At 46.2% G+C, this 20,959-nt stretch overlaps 1 protein-coding gene across 1 annotated transcript in view; it reads right to left on the bottom strand.

Annotated features, from left to right (window-relative positions):
• The window catches only part of LOC139541694 (mitochondrial import receptor subunit TOM70-like), a 33,794-nt gene extending 32,022 nt beyond the window's left edge, over positions 1 to 1,772 (bottom strand). Inside the window, exon 1 of the mRNA XM_071346630.1 lies at positions 1,452 to 1,772. Within this exon, the coding sequence (XP_071202731.1) occupies positions 1,452 to 1,697 (246 nt within the window). The 5' untranslated portion in view covers positions 1,698 to 1,772. The remainder of the gene's footprint in view (positions 1 to 1,451) is intronic.
• Positions 1,773 to 20,959: the final 19,187 nt, after the last annotated feature.

Here is a 20,959-nt window from a genome sequence, read left to right as displayed (position 1 = left end):
GTGTTTAACATGGACTCACTGTGTGCAGTAATAGTGTTTAACATGGACTCACTGTGTGCAGTAATAGTGTTTAACATGGACTCACTGTGTGCAGTAATAGTGTTTAACATGGACTCACTGTGTGCAGTAATAGTGTTTAACATGGACTCACTGTGTGCAGTAATAGTGTTTAACATGGACTCACTGTGTGCAGTAATAGTGTTTAACATGGACTCACTGTGTGCAGTAATAGTGTTTAATAGGATTTTGAATGACTACATCTGTAAGGTCCCTCAGTCCAGCAGTGAATTTCAAAACAGATTCAACCAAAGACCAGGGAGGTTTTCCAATGTCTCGCAAAGAAGGGCACCTATTGGTAGATGGTAAAATAAAATTAAGAGCAGACATTGAATATCCCTTTGAGCATGGTGAAGTTATTAATTACACTTTGGATGGTGTATCAATACACCCAGTCACTACAAAGATACAGACGTCCTTCCTAACTCAGTTGCCAGAGAATCAGGAAACCGCTCAGGGATTTCACTATGTGGCCAATGGTGACTTTAAAATAGTTACAGAGTTTAATGGCTGTGATAGGAGAAAACTGAGGATGGATCAACAACATTGTAGTTACTACACAACACTAACCTACATGACAGAGTGAAAAGAAGACAAATATTCAGAAACATCCATCCTGTTTGAAATAAGGCACTAAAGCAATACTGTAAAAGATTTGGCAAAGTAATTAACTTTTTGCAGTTGTAAATGAGAACTTGTTCTCAACTGGCCTACCTGGTTAAATAAAAAGTCCGGTTAGCTCAGTTGGTTAGAGCATTGTGCTGATAACGCGAAGCTCGCGGGTTTGATACCCGTATTAGCCAAGATCTATTTTGGAGCGGCAGGTAGCCTAGTGGTTAGAGAGTTGGACCGAAAGGTTGCGAGATCGAATCCCCGAGCTGACAAGGTAGAATTATGTTGTTCTGCACCTGAACAAGGCAGTTAACCCACTGTTCCTAGGCCGTCATTGTAAATAATTATTTGTTCTTAACTGACTTGCCTAGTTAAATATAGGTTCAATTAAACTCAAGGGGTATGAATACTTCTTGATGGCTCTATAGCGTTAGTAAAACATGTGCTTGGCTCGCAGTTCACCCAACTAACTAGTTAGCTACATATTTTGGTCATACCACGTTAAATACGACTTAGTATTACCCCTTTAGTTTACTAAATTTAAATTGTTATTTAGGCACATAGTTAACGTTAGTTAGCGTGCTTTTTACCATTCTACCTAGCTAGTTAGCGGCCATCTGCTAAATGTAGGTGGGATTCATTGACAGTCTGTCCTTGAATGTATTTCGGTACTGAACAAATTATGCTCAAGGAACAAGGATTTGGTGTTATAGCTAGTACCCGTCTGGGCAGGAAAACTGAAGTAAAGCAGAGTTATATCTAGGAGAGACAGAGATTCATACCATGTCCTCCAGCTCGCGACTAGCTCGGTTAGCTGCGCCGTCTTGGCCCTGGACGGGGCTCGCGCTGCCTTCTGGAGTTGTCCGTTCCCCATTCCGTTTCCCCGGTGAGTCCTTCGTCTTGCTGCGGTTCCACAGGTAAACAGCTCCTACACCCAGGACTATGGGGGTTCCGATCAGGAGGGCCAGCTGCCAGCGGGGGAGACTGCTCCCGGACTGCGGCTCAACGGGCTTTGAAGCGGCCATCATCCACCACGCAAGGAGAGCACACAACACTGCTTACACTACCGACTCCGTTATCGGCGAGGTCATAGCAGGAACAGTGGAATCTTGGGATACTGGCGGGCGCTGTGCAACTGCAACCGGGGCGGGGTACTCTGTACTTCCGGACTACACAGGACAACAACAACAAAAACACCACTACAAAATGACATGCAGTGCAACGGCCCCATCTAGTGTACGTTGTATGTAATGGAGGCTGCAACAAATTCATATCAACAGACCTACCTTGACTATGAGAGACAGTATGTCTGTATTTGTTGTGCTGATAAAGATGGTCATTATTTAACACTAACATAAACTGTTCATGTTATTAACCTTTATTTTAAAAACATTTTATTTTTTATTTTTTTAAATTTATTTCACCTTTATTTAACCAAGTAGGCAAGTTGAGAACAAGTTCTCATTTACAATTACAATTGCGACCTGGCCAAGATAAAGCAAAGCAGTTCGACACATACAACAACACAGAGTTACACATGGAGTAAACAAATATACAGTCAATAATACAGTAGAAAAATAAGTCTATATACAATATGAGCAAGTGAGGTGAGATAAGGGAGGTGAAGGCAAAAAAAGGCCATGGTGGCAAAGTAAATACAATATAGCAAGTAAAACACTGGAATGGTTGATTTGCAGTGGAAGAATGTGCAAAGTAGAGATAGAAATAATGGGGTGCAAAGGAGCAAAATAAATAAATAAATACAGTAGGGAAAGAGGTAGTTGTTTGGGCTAAATTATAGATGAGCTATGTACAGGTGCAGTAATCTATGAGCTGCTCTGACAGCTGGTGCTTAAAGCTAGTGAGGGAGATAAGTGTTTCCAGTTTCAGGGATTTTTGTTGTTCATTCCAGTCATTGGCAGCAGAGAACTGGAAGGAGAGGTGGCCAAAGGAAGAATTGGTTTTGGGGGTGACCAGAGAGATATACCTGCTAGAGCACGTGCTACAGGTGGGTGCTGCTATGGTCACCAGCGAGCTGAGATAAGGGGGGACATTTTAACAAGGTGTCATATTGAGACCAAAGCTGCGTTTGAATACCCATACTAACATACTGTATACTACATACTTAATGAGTATACACTATATACTATTTTTTCATTTTAGTATACTGTCAACGAAAGGTATCCTTTCAGTTGAGCGTATAGCTCTTCGCCTGTCTACTGGAAGTTGATACTGTTGCTGTGCAACCTCTTGCTAGCTAGTTAGCAAAACAAATGACTAGTTATACATTTTACAACTTCGGGTGTGTTCTTAAATTAAATCTGGAGTGCCAGAGCGCGCTCTTAAATTCAGAGCATTGTCAGATTGTCTGTTTGTAAATTCAGAGTTTCGCTCTCGGAGCGCACACTGGACACGAGTAGGGTTGATTTGAGCGTTCTGACCTTACAATGGCAGTCAAGCACCCAAGCTAACGTCGGCTAGCTTGCTAGCTACTTCCAGACACAAATGAGACCACTGACCATTTGACTCCCCCTAGCAGAGCTGGTTAAGCAGTTTTCATGTTATCGAGAGCGTTGGTGACTGTAACTGTGCTCCTAGCAACAATTTTATTACGTTTTTTTGCTAAGTTTACTGACACCGGCCATATTCAACTGGTGTTGAGCGCTTTTAAATTCACAGTTATTCTGTGCTCTGGTAATGTCGGAGTAGATAGCTAGAGAGAATTTACGAAAGCACTCGAATGTCCATTGAGAACGCACAACAACGATACCCTTTAGCTAAGCTAAGAATGACGGGAATAATCAAGTCAATAAACTTTGGGTAGTTAGTTAGCCTAGTTAGTTAGTTAATATACTGGCAAGTGATAAGGGTTGCGTCAATCAAATCTGGTATCAGGATAAAATGTGATTCAGAGTCACCGAATATACTTTAAGTATTTTTATTAAACTCAAGCGATAAATGGTAAATGCAATTTTCGTATATACGGGTTCACTGTATCACCACGCAGGGTAAAGTGTAACAGTATAACTTTAGTACGTCCCCTCGCCCCGACCTAGGGCGCGAACCAGGGACCCTCTGCACACATCAACAACAGTCACCCACGAAGCGTCATTACCCATCGCTCCACAAAAGCCACGGTCCTTGCAGAGCAAGGGGAACCACTACTTCAGGGTCTCAAAGCGAGTGACGTCACCGATTGAAATGCTATTAGCGAGCACCACCACCAACTAACTAGCCATTTCACATCCGTTACAAAAGCAGAGAACTAATTTATTCATACAGAGTTCTTCTTATATACTAAGACAGAGTTAGTTCCTGCTTCCGAGCTGGCCTGTCAGAGTAGAGGCTGAGCGTGGTCTAGACTCACTCAACCTATCGTTGGTGCACAGGCTGGTCCCAGCCCCTGGCGCTCCAACTGTCCGGCGCTGTTGCTGTGTAGATTACGCGCCCACACCCTAGAAACTGAGGTCAGACAGTTCTGCAACATTGTTGAGCTATTTACACCTGCATAGAAAACATACTGTTCCCGCTCAAGGTTATAACCACAGCTTCTCAGCAAACTATCTGGGGCAAAATGTTACTTCCAGCACACACACACAGACAGCCCCATTATAGGCCAAGCATATTTTCAACCTTCACACAAGTTTGATGTATAAGTAGCCAACTAACGTTAGGTAACGTTAGCTAGCTAACATACCGGTACATACTGCTGTAATGATATGCTATGTGGTTCATAAGGAAAGCGTAGCTAACAAATTGTCAGCCAACATAACGTGTAAGATAATTTATTTGAAAAGTCATTACTTTATTACTTTGCTCATCATTTTCTCAACATTTATCATAATTAGTTAACAGGTCTGATCGGATACAGGTGGGGGAGTATTACATTGTACCTGTTCTGATACAGTTGGGGGAGTATTACATAGTACCTGGTCTGATCGGATACAGGTGGGGGAGTATTACATAGTACCTGGTCTGATCGGATAGAGGTGGGAGAGTAGTATTTAGTGTCTGGTCTGATCGGATACAGGTGGCATTGTATTTCATAGTACCTGGTCTGATCGGATACAGGTGGGGGAGTATTACATAGTACCTGGTCTGATCGGATACAGGTGGGGGAGTATTACATTGCACCTGTTCTGATACAGTTGGGGGAGTATTACATAGTGCCTGGTCTGATCGGATACAGGTGGGGGTGTATTACATAGTGCCTGGTCTGATCGGATACAGGTGGGGGAGTATTACATAGTACCTGGTCTGATCGGATACAGGTGGGGGAGTAGTATTTAGTGTCTGGTCTGATCGGATACAGGTGGGGGTGTATTACATAGTGCCTGGTCTGATCGGATACAGGTGGGGGAGCATTGCATAGTACCTAGTCTGATCTGATACAGGTGGGGGAGTATTACATAGTACCTGGTCTGATACAGGTGGGGGAGTATTACATAGTACCTGGTCTGATACAGGTGTGGGAGTATTACATAGTACCTGGTCTGATACAGGTGGGGGAGTATTACATAGTACCTTGTCTGATACAGGTGGGGGAGTATTACATAGTACCTGGTCTGATACAGGTGGGGGAGTATTACATAGTATATGGTCTGATAGATATGGGGAGAATTACATAGTATCTGGTCTGATCGGATAAAGGTGGGGGAGTATTGCATAGTACCTAGTCTGATCTGATACAGGTGGGGGAGTATTACATAGTATCTGGTCTGATCGGATACAGGTGGGGGAGTATTACATAGTACCTGGTCTGATCTGATACAGGTGGGGGAGTATTACATAGTACATGGTCTGATCTGATACAGGTGGGGGTGTAACACAGTGCCTGGTCTGATCGGATACAGGTGGGGGAGTATTGCAAAGTACCTAGTCTGATCTGATACAGGTGGGGGAGAATTACATAGTACATGGTCTGATACAGGTGGGGGAGTATTACATAGTACCTGGTCTGATAGATATGGGGAGTATTATATAGTACCTGGTCTGATCGGCTACAGGTGGGGGAGTATTACATAGTACCTGGTCTGATCAGATACAGGTCGGGGAGTATTACATAGTATCTGGTCTGATACAGTTGGGGGAGTATTACATAGTACCTGGTCTGATCGGCTACAGGTGGGGGAGCATTGCATAGTACCTAGTCTGATCGGATACAGGTGGGGGAGTATTACATAGTACCTGGTCTGTTCGGATACAGGTGGGGGAGTATTGCATAGTACCTGGTCTGTTCGGATACAGGTGGGGAGTATTACATAGTACCTGGTCTGATCGGATACAGGTCGGGGTATATTACATAGTACCTGGTCTGATCGGATACAGGTGGGGGAGCATTGCATAGTGCCTGGTCTGATCGGATACAGGTGGGGGAGCATTGCATAGTACCTAGTCTGATCTGATACAGGTGGAGGAGTATTACATAGTACCTGGTCTGATACAGGTGGGGGAGTATTACATAGTACCTTGTCTGATACAGGTGGGGGAGTATTACATAGTACCTGGTCTGATACAGGTGGGGGAGTATTACATAGTATATGGTCTGATCGGATACAGGTGGGGGAGTATTACATAGTACCTGGTCTGATCGGATACAGGTGAGGGAGTATTAAATAGTACCTGGTCTGATCGGATACAGGTGGGGGAGTATTACATAGTACTTGGTCTGATCGGATACAGGTGGGGGAGTATTAAATAGTACCTGGTCTGATCTGATACAGGTGGGGGAGTATTAAATAGTACCTGGTCTGATCTGATACAGGTGGGGGAGTATTGCATATTACCTGGTCTGATCGGATACAGGTGGGGGAGTATTACATAGTGCCTGGTCTGATCGGATACAGGTGGGGGAGTATTACATAGTACCTGGTCTGATCGGATACAGGTGGGGGAGTATTACATAGTACCTGGTCTGATCGGATACAGGTGGGGGAGTATTACATAGTACCTGGTCTGATCGGATTCATGTGGGGGAGTATTAAATAGTACCTGGTCTGATCGGATACAGGTGGGGGAGTATTACATAGTACCTGGTCTGATCGGATACAGGTGGGGGAGTATTAAATAGTACCTGGTCTGATCGGATACAGGTGGGGGAGTATTACATAGTACCTGGTCTGATCGGATACAGGTGGGGGAGTATTACATAGTACCTGGTCTGATCGGATACATGTGGGGGAGTATTAAATAGTACCTGGTCTGATCGGATACAGGTGGGGGAGTATTACATAGTACCTGGTCTGATCGGATACAGGTGGGGGAGTATTAAATAGTATCTGGTCTGATCGGATACAGGTGGGGGAGTATTACATAGTACCTGGTCTGATCGGATACAGGTGGGGGAGTATTACATAGTACCTGGTCTGATCGGATACAGGTGGGGGAGTATTACATAGTACCTGGTCTGATCGGATACAGGTGGGGGAGTATTACATAGTACTTGGTCTGATCGGATACAGGTGGGGGAGTATTACATAGTACCTGGTCTGATCTGATACAGGTGGGGGAGTATTACATAGTACCTGGTCTGATCGGATACAGGTGGGGGAGTATTACATAGTACCTGGTCTGATCGGATACAGGTGGGGGAGTATTACATAGTACCTGGTCTGATCGGATACAGGTGGGGGAGTATTACATAGTGCCTGGTCTGATCGGATACAGGTGGGGGAGTATTACATAGTACCTGGTCTGATCGGATACAGGTGGGGGAGTATTACATAGTACCTGGTCTGATCGGATACAGGTGGGGGAGTATTAAATAGTACCTGGTCTGATCGGATACAGGTGGGGGAGTATTACATAGTACCTGGTCTGATCGGATACAGGTGGGGGAGTATTAAATAGTACCTGGTCTGAATGGATACAGGTGGGGGAGTATTACATAGTACCTGGTCTGATCGGATACAGGTGGGGGAGTATTACATAGTACCTGGTCTGATCGGATACAGGTGGGGGAGTATTAAATAGTACCTGGTCTGATCGGATACAGGTGGGGGAGTATTACATAGTACCTGGTCTGATCGGATACAGGTGGGGGAGTATTAAATAGTACCTGGTCTGATCGGATACAGGTGGGGGAGTATTACATAGTACCTGGTCTGATCGGATACAGGTGGGGGAGTATTACATAGTACCTGGTCTGATCGGATAGAGGTGGGGGAGTAGTATTTAGTGTCTGGTCTGATCGGATACAGGTGGGGGAGTATTACATAGTACCTGGTCTGATCGGATACAGGTGGGGGAGTATTAAATAGTACCTGGTCTGATCGGATACAGGTGGGGGAGTATTAAATAGTACCTGGTCTGATCTGATACAGGTGGGGGAGTATTACATAGTACCTGGTCTGATCGGATACAGGTGGGGGAGTATTACATAGTACCTGGTCTGATCGGATACAGGTGGGGGAGTATTACATAGTACCTGGTCTGATCGGATACAGGTGGGGGAGTAGTACATAGTACCTGGTCTGATCGGATACAGGTGGGGGAGTATTACATAGTACCTGGTCTGATCGGATACAGGTGGGGGAGTATTACATAGTACCTGGTCTGATCGGATAGAGGTGGGGGAGTAGTATTTAGTGTCTGGTCTGATCGGATACAGGTGGCATTGTATTTCATAGTACCTGGTCTGATCGGATACAGGTGGGGGAGTATTACATAGTACCTGGTCTGATAGAGCTGGGGGAGTATTACATAGTACCTGGTCTGATCGGATACAGGTGGGGGAGTATTACATTGTACCTGGTCTGATACAGTTGGGGGAGTATTACATAGTACCTGGTCTGATCGGATACAGGTGGGGGAGTATTACATAGTACCTGGTCTGATCGGATAGAGGTGGGGGAGTAGTATTTAGTGTCTGGTCTGATCGGATACAGGTGGGGGAGTATTACATAGTACCTGGTCTGATCGGATACAGGTGGGGGAGTATTACATAGTACCTGGTCTGATCGGATACAGGTGGGGGAGTATTACATTGCACCTGTTCTGATACAGTTGGGGGAGTATTACATAGTGCCTGGTCTGATCGGATACAGGTGGGGGTGTATTACATAGTACCTGGTCTGATCGGATACAGGTGGGGGAGTATTACATAGTACCTGGTCTGATCGGATAGAGGTGGGGGAGTAGTATTTAGTGTCTGGTCTGATCGGATACAGGTGGGGGAGTATTACATAGTACCTGGTCTGATCGGATACAGGTGGGGGTGTATTACATAGTGCCTGGTCTGATCGGATACAGGTGGGGGAGCATTGCATAGTACCTAGTCTGATCTGATACAGGTGGGGGAGTATTACATAGTACCTGGTCTGATACAGGTGGGGGAGTATTACATAGTACCTGGTCTGATACAGGTGTGGGAGTATTACATAGTACCTGGTCTGATACAGGTGGGGGAGTATTACATAGTACCTTGTCTGATACAGGTGGGGGAGTATTACATAGTACCTGGTCTGATACAGGTGGGGGAGTATTACATAGTATATGGTCTGATAGATATGGGGAGAATTACATAGTATCTGGTCTGATCGGATAAAGGTGGGGGAGTATTGCATAGTACCTAGTCTGATCTGATACAGGTGGGGGAGTATTACATAGTATCTGGTCTGATCGGATACAGGTGGGGGAGTATTACATAGTACCTGGTCTGATCGGATAGAGGTGGGAGAGTAGTATTTAGTGTCTGGTCTGATCGGATACAGGTGGCATTGTATTTCATAGTACCTGGTCTGATCGGATACAGGTGGGGGAGTATTACATAGTACCTGGTCTGATAGAGCTGGGGGAGTATTACATATTATCTGGTCTGATCGGATACTGGTGGGGGAGTATTACATTGTACCTGTTCTGATACAGTTGGGGGAGTATTACATAGTACCTGGTCTGATCGGATACAGGTGGGGGAGTATTACATAGTACCTGGTCTGATCGGATAGAGGTGGGAGAGTAGTATTTAGTGTCTGGTCTGATCGGATACAGGTGGCATTGTATTTCATAGTACCTGGTCTGATCGGATACAGGTGGGGGAGTATTACATAGTACCTGGTCTGATCGGATACAGGTGGGGGAGTATTACATTGCACCTGTTCTGATACAGTTGGGGGAGTATTACATAGTGCCTGGTCTGATCGGATACAGGTGGGGGTGTATTACATAGTGCCTGGTCTGATCGGATACAGGTGGGGGAGTATTACATAGTACCTGGTCTGATCGGATACAGGTGGGGGAGTAGTATTTAGTGTCTGGTCTGATCGGATACAGGTGGGGGAGTATTACATAGTGCCTGGTCTGATCGGATACAGGTGGGGGTGTATTACATAGTGCCTGGTCTGATCGGATACAGGTGGGGGAGCATTGCATAGTACCTAGTCTGATCTGATACAGGTGGGGGAGTATTACATAGTACCTGGTCTGATACAGGTGGGGGAGTATTACATAGTACCTGGTCTGATACAGGTGTGGGAGTATTACATAGTACCTGGTCTGATACAGGTGGGGGAGTATTACATAGTACCTTGTCTGATACAGGTGGGGGAGTATTACATAGTACCTGGTCTGATACAGGTGGGGGAGTATTACATAGTATATGGTCTGATAGATATGGGGAGAATTACATAGTATCTGGTCTGATCGGATACAGGTGGGGGAGTATTACATAGTGCCTGGTCTGATCGGATACAGGTGGGGGAGTATTACATAGTATCTGGTCTGATCGGATACAGGTGGGGGAGTATTACATAGTACCTGATCTGATCTGATACAGGTGGGGGAGTATTACATAGTACATGGTCTGATACAGGTGGGGGAGTATTACATAGTACCTGGTCTGATCGGATACAGGTGGGGGAGTATTGCATAGTACCTAGTCTGATCTGATACAGGTGGGGGAGAATTACATAGTACATGGTCTGATACAGGTGGGGGAGTATTACATAGTACCTGGTCTGATAGATATGGGGAGTATTATATAGTACCTGGTCTGATCGGCTACAGGTGGGGGAGTATTACATAGTACCTGGTCTGATCAGATACAGGTCGGGGAGTATTACATAGTATCTGGTCTGATACAGTTGGGGGAGTATTACATAGTACCTGGTCTGATCGGCTACAGGTGGGGGAGCATTGCATAGTACCTAGTCTGATCGGATACAGGTGGGGGAGTATTACATAGTACCTGGTCTGTTCGGATACAGGTGGGGGAGTATTGCATAGTACCTGGTCTGTTCGGATACAGGTGGGGGAGTATTGCATAGTACCTGGTCTGATCGGATACAGGTGGGGGTGTATTACATAGTACCTGGTCTGAACGGATACAGGTGGGGGAGTATTACATAGTGCCTGGTCTGATCGGATACAGGTGGGGGAGTTTGCATAGTACCTATTCTGATCTGATACATGTGGTGGAGTATTACATAGAACCTGGTCTGATACAGGTGGGGGAGTATTACATAGTACCTTCTGTCTGATACAGGTGGGGGAGTATTACATAGTACCTGGTCTGATACAGGTGGGGGAGTATTACATAGTATATGGTCTGATAGATATGGGGAGTATTACATAGTATCTGGTCTGATCGGATACAGGTGGGGGAGTATTGCATAGTACCTGGTCTGATCGGATACAGGTGGGGGAGTATTACATAGTACCTGGTCTGATCGGATACAGGTGGGGGAGTATTAAATAGTACCTGGTCTGATCGGATACAGGTGGGGGAGTATTACATAGTACTTGGTCTGATCGGATACAGGTGGGGGAGTATTAAATAGTACCTGGTCTGATCTGATACAGGTGGGGGAGTATTAAATAGTACCTGGTCTGATCGGATACAGGTGGGGGAGTATTGCATATTACCTGGTCTGATCGGATACAGGTGGGGGAGTATTACATAGTGCCTGGTCTGATCGGATACAGGTGGGGGAGTATTACATAGTACCTGGTCTGATCGGATACAGGTGGGGGAGTATTACATAGTACCTGGTCTGATCGGATACAGGTGGGGGAGTATTACATAGTACCTGGTCTGATCGGATTCATGTGGGGGAGTATTAAATAGTACCTGGTCTGATCGGATACAGGTGGGGGACTATTACATAGTACCTGGTCTGATCCGATACAGGTGGGGGAGTATTAAATAGTACCTGGTCTGATCGGATACATGTGGGAGTATTACATAGTACCTGGTCTGATCGGATACAGGTGGGGGAGTATTACATAGTACCTGGTCTGATCGGATACAGGTGGGGGAGTATTAAATAGTACCTGGTCTGATCGGATACAGGTGGGGGAGTATTACATAGTACCTGGTCTGATCGGATACAGGTGGGGGAGTATTACATAGTACCTGGTCTGATCGGATACAGGTGGGGGAGTATTACATAGTACCTGGTCTGATCGGATAGAGGTGGGGGAGTAGTATTTAGTGTCTGGTCTGATCGGATACAGGTGGGGGAGTATTACATAGTACCTGGTCTGATCGGATACAGGTGGGGGAGTATTACATAGTACCTGGTCTGATCGGATAGAGGTGGGGGAGTAGTATTTAGTGTCTGGTCTGATCGGATACAGGTGGCATTGTATTTCATAGTACCTGGTCTGATCGGATACAGGTGGGGGAGTATTACATAGTACCTGGTCTGATCTGATACAGGTGGGGGAGTATTACATAGTACCTGGTCTGACCGGATACAGGTGGGGGAGTATTACATAGTACCTGGTCTGATCGGATACAGGTGGGGGAGTATTACATAGTACCTGGTCTGATCGGATACAGGTCGGGGAGTATTACATAGTACCTGGTCTGATCGGATACAGGTGGGGGAGTATTACATTGTACCTGTTCTGATACAGTTGGGGGAGTATTACATAGTACCTGGTCTGATCGGATACAGGTGGGGGAGTATTACATAGTACCTGGTCTGATCGGATAGAGGTGGGAGAGTAGTATTTAGTGTCTGGTCTGATCGGATACAGGTGGCATTGTATTTCATAGTACTTGGTCTGATCGGATACAGGTGGGGGAGTATTACATAGTACCTGGTCTGATCGGATACAGGTGGGGGAGTATTACATTGCACCTGTTCTGATACAGGTGGGGGAGTATTACATAGTACCTGGTCTGATCGGATACAGGTGGGGGAGTATTACATAGTACCTGGTCTGATCGGATTCAGGTGGGGGAGTATTACATAGTACCTGGTCTGATCGGATACAGGTGGGGGAGTATTACATAGTACCTGGTCTGATCGGATACAGGTGGGGGAGTATTACATAGTACCTGGTCTGATCGGATACAGGTGGGGGAGTATTACATAGTACCTGGTCTGATCGGATACAGGTGGGGGAGTATTGCATAGTACCTGGTCTGATCGGATACATGTGGGGTAGTATTACATAGTACCTGGTCTGATCGGATACAGGTGGGGGAGTATTACATAGTACCTGGTCTGATCGGATACAGGTGGGGGAGTATTACATAGTACCTGGTCTGATCGGATACAGGTGGGGGAGTATTACATAGTACCTGGTCTGATCGGATACAGGTGGGGGAGTATTACATAGTACCTGGTCTGATCGGATACAGGTGGGGGAGTATTAACATAGTACCTGGTCTGATCGGATACAGGTGGGGGAGTATTACATAGTACCTGGTCTGATCGGATACAGGTGGGGGAGTATTACATAGTGCCTGGTCTGATCGGATACAGGTGGGGGAGTATTACATAGTACCTGGTCTGATCGGATACAGGTGGGGGAGTATTACATAGTACCTGGTCTGATCGGATACAGGTGGGGGAGTATTACATAGTGCCTGGTCTGATCGGATACAGGTGGGGGAGTATTACATAGTACCTGGTCTGATACAGGTGGGGGAGTATTACATAGTACCTTGTCTGATCGGATACAGGTGGCATTGTATTTCATAGTACCTGGTCTGATCGGATACAGGTGGGGGAGTATTACATAGTACCTGGTCTGATAGAGCTGGGGGAGTATTACATATTATCTGGTCTGATCAGATACTGGTGGGGGAGTATTACATTGTACCTGTTCTGATACAGTTGGGGGAGTATTACATAGTACCTGGTCTGATCGGATACAGGTCGGGGAGTATTACATAGTACCTGGTCTGATCGGATACAGGTGGGGGAGTATTACATTGCACCTGTTCTGATACAGTTGGGGGAGTATTACATAGTGCATGGTCTGATCGGATACTGGTGGGGGAGTATTACATAGTGCCTGGTCAGATCGGATACTGGTGGGGGAGTATTACATAGTACCTGGTCTGATCGGATACAGGTGGGGGAGTATTACATTGCACCTGTTCTGATACAGTTGGGGGAGTATTACATAGTGCCTGGTCTGATCGGATACAGGTGGGGGTGTATTACATAGTGCCTGGTCTGATCGGATACAGGTGGGGGAGCATTGCATAGTACCTAGTCTGATCTGATACAGGTGGGGGAGTATTACATAGTACCTGGTCTGATACAGGTGGGGGAGTATTACATAGTACCTGGTCTGATACAGGTGTGGGAGTATTACATAGTACCTGGTCTGATACAGGTGGGGGAGTATTACATAGTACCTTGTCTGATACAGGTGGGGGAGTATTACATAGTACCTGGTCTGATACAGGTGGGGGAGTATTACATAGTATATGGTCTGATAGATATGGGGAGAATTACATAGTATCTGGTCTGATCGGATAAAGGTGGGGGAGTATTGCATAGTACCTAGTCTGATCTGATACAGGTGGGGGAGTATTACATAGTATCTGGTCTGATCGGATACAGGTGGGGGAGTATTACATAGTACCTGATCTGATCTGATACAGGTGGGGGAGAATTACATAGTACATGGTCTGATACAGGTGGGGGAGTATTACATAGTACATGGTCTGATACAGGTGGGGGAGTATTACATAGTACCTGGTCTGATCTGATACAGGTGGGGGAGAATTACATAGTACATGGTCTGATACAGGTGGGGGAGTATTACATAGTACCTGGTCTGATAGATATGGGGAGTATTATATAGTACCTGGTCTGATCGGCTACAGGTGGGGGAGTATTACATAGTACCTGGTCTGATCAGATACAGGTCGGGGAGTATTACATAGTATCTGGTCTGATACAGTTGGGGGAGTATTACATAGTACCTGGTCTGATCGGCTACAGGTGGGGGAGCATTGCATAGTACCTAGTCTGATCGGATACAGGTGGGGGAGTATTGCATAGTACCTGGTCTGTTCGGATACAGGTGGGGGAGTATTACATAGTACCTGGTCTGATCGGATACAGGTGGGGGAGTATTACATAGTACCTGGTCTGATCGGATACAGGTGGGGGAGTATTACATAGTACCTGGTCTGATCGGATACAGGTGGGGGAGTATTACATAGTACCTGGTCTGATCGGATACAGGTGGAGGAGTATTACATAGTACCTGGTCTGATCGGATACAGGTGGGGGAGTATTACATAGTACCTGGTCTGATCGGATACAGGTGGGGGAGTATTACATAGTACCTGGTCTGATCGGATACAGGTGGGGGAGTATTACATAGTGCCTGGTCTGATCGGATACAGGTGGGGGAGTATTACATAGTACCTGGTCTGATCGGATACAGGTGGGGGAGTATTACATAGTACCTGGTCTGATCGGATACAGGTGGGGGAGTATTAAATAGTACCTGGTCTGATCGGATACAGGTGGGGGAGTATTACATAGTACTTGGTCTGATCGGATACAGGTGGGGGAGTATTACATAGTACCTGGTCTGATCTGATACAGGTGGGGGAGTATTACATAGTACCTGGTCTGATCGGATACAGGTGGGGGAGTATTGCATATTACCTGGTCTGATCGGATACAGGTGGGGGAGTATTACATAGTACCTGGTCTGATCGGATACAGGTGGGGGAGTATTACATAGTACCTGGTCTGATCGGATACAGGTGGGGGAGTATTACATAGTACCTGGTCTGATCGGATACAGGTGGGGGCAGTATTACATAGTACCTGGTCTGATCGGATACAGGTGGGGGAGTATTAAATAGTACCTGGTCTGATCGGATACAGGTGGGGGAGTATTACATAGTACCTGGTCTGATCCGATACAGGTGGGGGAGTATTAAATAGTACCTGGTCTGATCGGATACAGGTGGGGGAGTATTACATAGTACCTGGTCTGATCGGATACAGGTGGGGGAGTATTACATAGTACCTGGTCTGATCGGATACAGGTGGGGGAGTATTACATAGTACCTGGTCTGATCGGATACAGGTGGGGGAGTATTACATAGTACCTGGTCTGATCGGATACAGGTGGGGGAGTATTAAATAGTACCTGGTCTGATCGGATACAGGTGGGGGAGTATTACATAGTACCTGGTCTGATCGGATACAGGTGGGGGAGTATTACATAGTACCTGGTCTGATCGGATACAGGTGGGGGAGTATTAAATAGTACCTGGTCTGATCGGATACAGGTGGGGGAGTATTACATAGTACCTGGTCTGATCGGATACAGGTGGGGGAGTATTAAATAGTACCTGGTCTGATCTGATACAGGTGGGGGAGTATTAAATAGTACCTGGTCTGATCTGATACAGGTGGGGGAGTATTGCATAGTACCTGGTCTGATCGGATACAGGTGGGGGAGTATTACATAGTGCCTGGTCTGATCGGATACAGGTGGGGGAGTATTACATAGTACCTGGTCTGATCGGATACAGGTGGGGGAGTAGTATTTAGTGTCTGGTCTGATCGGATACAGGTGGGGGAGTATTACATAGTACCTGGTCTGATCGGATACAGGTGGGGGAGTATTACATAGTACCTGGTCTGATCGGATAGAGGTGGGAGAGTAGTATTTAGTGTCTGGTCTGATCGGATACAGGTGGCATTGTATTTCATAGTACCTGGTCTGATCGGATACAGGTGGGGGAGTATTACATAGTACCTGGTCTGATAGAGCTGGGGGAGTATTACATATTATCTGGTCTGATCGGATACTGGTGGGGGAGTATTACATTGTACCTGTTCTGATACAGTTGGGGGAGTATTACATAGTACCTGGTCTGATCGGATACAGGTGGGGGAGTATTACCTAGTACCTGGTCTGATCGGATAGAGGTGGGAGAGTAGTATTTAGTGTCTGGTCTGATCGGATACAGGTGGCATTGTATTTATAGTACCTGGTCTGATCGGATACAGGTGGGGGAGTATTACATAGTACCTGGTCTGATCGGATACAGGTGGGGGAGTATTACATTGCACCTGTTCTGATACAGTTGGGGGAGTATTACATAGTGCCTGGTCTGATCGGATACAGGTGGGGGAGTATTACATAGTACCTGGTCTGATCGGATACAGGTGGGGGAGTATTACATAGTACCTGGTCTGATCGGATACAGGTGGGGGAGTAGTATTTAGTGTCTGGTCTGATCGGATACAGGTGGGGGAGTATTACATAGTGCCTGGTCTGATCGGATACAGGTGGGGGTGTATTACATAGTGCCTGGTCTGATCGGATACAGGTGGGGGAGCATTGCATAGTACCTAGTCTGATCTGATACAGGTGGGGGAGTATTACATAGTACCTGGTCTGATACAGGTGGGGGAGTATTACATAGTACCTGGTCTGATACAGGTGTGGGAGTATTACATAGTACCTGGTCTGATACAGGTGGGGGAGTATTACATAGTACCTTGTCTGATACAGGTGGGGGAGTATTACATAGTACCTGGTCTGATACAGGTGGGGGAGTATTACATAGTATATGGTCTGATAGATATGGGGAGAATTACATAGTATCTGGTCTGATCGGATAAAGGTGGGGGAGTATTGCATAGTACCTAGTCTGATCTGATACAGGTGGGGGAGTATTACATAGTATCTGGTCTGATCGGATACAGGTGGGGGAGTATTACATAGTACCTGGTCTGATCGGATAGAGGTGGGAGAGTAGTATTTAGTGTCTGGTCTGATCGGATACAGGTGGCATTGTATTTCATAGTACCTGGTCTGATCGGATACAGGTGGGGGAGTATTACATAGTACCTGGTCTGATAGAGCTGGGGGAGTATTACATATTATCTGGTCTGATCGGATACTGGTGGGGGAGTATTACATTATACCTGTTCTGATACAGTTGGGGGAGTATTACATAGTACCTGGTCTGATCGGATACAGGTGGGGGAGTATTACATAGTACCTGGTCTGATCGGATAGAGGTGGGAGAGTAGTATTTAGTGTCTGGTCTGATCGGATACAGGTGGCATTGTATTTCATAGTACCTGGTCTGATCGGATACAGGTGGGGGAGTATTACATAGTACCTGGTCTGATCGGATACAGGTGGGGGAGTATTACATTGCACCTGTTCTGATACAGTTGGGGGAGTATTACATAGTGCCTGGTCTGATCGGATACAGGTGGGGGTGTATTACATAGTGCCTGGTCTGATCGGATACAGGTGGGGGAGTATTACATAGTACCTGGTCTGATCGGATACAGGTGGGGGAGTAGTATTTAGTGTCTGGTCTGATCGGATACAGGTGGGGGAGTATTACATAGTGCCTGGTCTGATCGGATACAGGTGGGGGTGTATTACATAGTGCCTGGTCTGATCGGATACAGGTGGGGGAGCATTGCATAGTACCTAGTCTGATCTGATACAGGTGGGGGAGTATTACATAGTACCTGGTCTGATACAGGTGGGGGAGTATTACATAGTACCTGGTCTGATACAGGTGTGGGAGTATTACATAGTACCTGGTCTGATACAGGTGGGGGAGTATTACATAGTACCTTGTCTGATACAGGTGGGGGAGTATTACATAGTACCTGGTCTGATACAGGTGGGGGAGTATTACATAGTATATGGTCTGATAGATATGGGGAGAATTACATAGTATCTGGTCTGATCGGATAAAGGTGGGGGAGTATTGCATAGTACCTAGTCTGATCTGATACAGGTGGGGGAGTATTACATAGTATCTGGTCTGATCGGATACAGGTGGGGGAGTATTACATAGTACCTGATCTGATCTGATACAGGTGGGGGAGTATTACATAGTACATGGTCTGATACAGGTGGGGGAGTATTACATAGTGCCTGGTCTGATCGGATACAGGTGGGGGCGTATTGCATAGTACCTAGTCTGATCTGATACAGGTGGGGGAGAATTACATAGTAAATGGTCTGATACAGGTGGGGGAGTATTACATAGTACCTGGTCTGATAGATATGGGGAGTATTATGTAGTACCTGGTCTGATCGGCTACAGGTGGGGGAGTATTACATAGTACCTTGTCTGATCAGATACCGGTCGGGGAGTATTACATAGTATCTGGTCTGATACAGTTGGGGGAGTATTACATAGTAACTGGTCTGATCGGCTACAGGTGGGGGAGCATTGCATAGTACCTAGTCTGATCGGATACAGGTGGGGGAGTATTACATAGTACCTGGTCTGTTCGGATACAGGTGGGGGAGTATTGCATAGTACCTGATCTGTTCGGATACAGGTGGGGGAGTATTACATAGTACCTGGTCTGATCGGATACAGGTCGGGGTGTATTACATAGTACCTGGTCTGATCGGATACAGGTGGGGGAGCATTGCATAGTGCCTGGTCTGATCGGATACAGGTGGGGGAGCATTGCATAGTACCTAGTCTGATCTGATACAGGTGGAGGAGTATTACATAGTACCTGGTCTGATACAGGTGGGGGAGTATTACATAGTACCTGGTCTGATACAGGTGGGGGAGTATTACATAGTACCTTGTCTGATACAGGTGGGGGAGTATTACATAGTACCTGGTCTGATACAGGTGGGGGAGTATTACATAGTATATGGTCTGATAGATATGGGGAGTATTGCATAGTATCTGGTCTGATCGGATACAGGTGGGGGAGTATTGCATAGTACCTGGTCTGATCGGATACAGGTGGGGGAGTATTACATAGTACCTGGTCTGATCGGATACAGGTGGGGGAGTATTAAATAGTACCTGGTCTGATCGGATACAGGTGGGGGAGTATTACATAGTACCTGGTCTGATCGGATACAGGTGGGGGAGTATTAAATAGTACCTGGTCTGATCTGATACAGGTGGGGGAGTATTAAATAGTACCTGGTCTGATCTGATACAGGTGGGGGAGTATTACATATTACCTGGTCTGATCGGATACAGGTGGGGGAGTATTACATAGTACCTGGTCTGATCGGATACAGGTGGGGGAGTAGTATTTAGTGTCTGGTCTGATCGGATACAGGTGGGGGAGTATTACATAGTACCTGGTCTGATCGGATACAGGTGGGGGAGTATTACATAGTACCTGGTCTGATCGGATAGAGGTGGGAGAGTAGTATTTAGTGTCTGGTCTGATCGGATACAGGTGGCATTGTATTTCATAGTACCATGTCTGATCGGATACAGGTGGGGGAGTATTACATAGTACCTGCTCTGATAGAGCTGGGGGAGTATTACATTGTACCTGTTCTGATACAGTTGGGGGAGTATTACATAGTACCTGGTCTGATCGGATACAGGTCGGGGAGTATTACATAGTACCTGGTCTGATCGGATACAGGTGGGGGAGTATAACATTGCACCTGTTCTGATACAGTTGGGGGAGTATTACATAGTGCCTGGTCTGACCGGATACAGGTGGGGGTGTATTACATAGTGCCTGGTCTGATCGGATACAGGTGGGGGAGTAGTATTTAGTGTCTGGTCTGATCGGATACAGGTGGGGGAGTATTACATAGTACCTGGTCTGATCGGATACAGGTGGGGGAGTATTACATAGTACCTGGTCTGATCGGATAGAGGTGGGAGAGTAGTATTTAGTGTCTGGTCTGATCGGATACAGGTGGCATTGTATTTCATAGTACCTGGTCTGATCGGATACAGGTGGGGGAGTATTACATAGTACCTGGTCTGATAGAGCTGGGGGAGTATTACATATTATCTGGTCTGATCAGATACTGGTGGGGGAGTATTACATTGTACCTGTTCTGATACAGTTGGGGGAGTATTACATAGTACCTGGTCTGATCGGATACAGGTCGGGGAGTATTACATAGTACCTGGTCTGATCGGATACAGGTGGGGGAGTATTACATTGCACCTGTTCTGATACAGTTGGGGGAGTATTACATAGTGCATGGTCTGATCGGATACTGGTGGGGGAGTATTACATAGTGCCTGGTCAGATCGGATACTGGTGGGGGAGTATTACATAGTACCTGGTCTGATCGGATA

This window comes from Salvelinus alpinus, chromosome 16, assembly GCF_045679555.1.
Source record: "Salvelinus alpinus chromosome 16, SLU_Salpinus.1, whole genome shotgun sequence".
NCBI lineage: Eukaryota > Metazoa > Chordata > Actinopteri > Salmoniformes > Salmonidae > Salvelinus > Salvelinus alpinus.
Note: the sequence above shows the minus strand (reverse complement) of the source record. Positions and strands in the feature narration are given on the sequence as shown.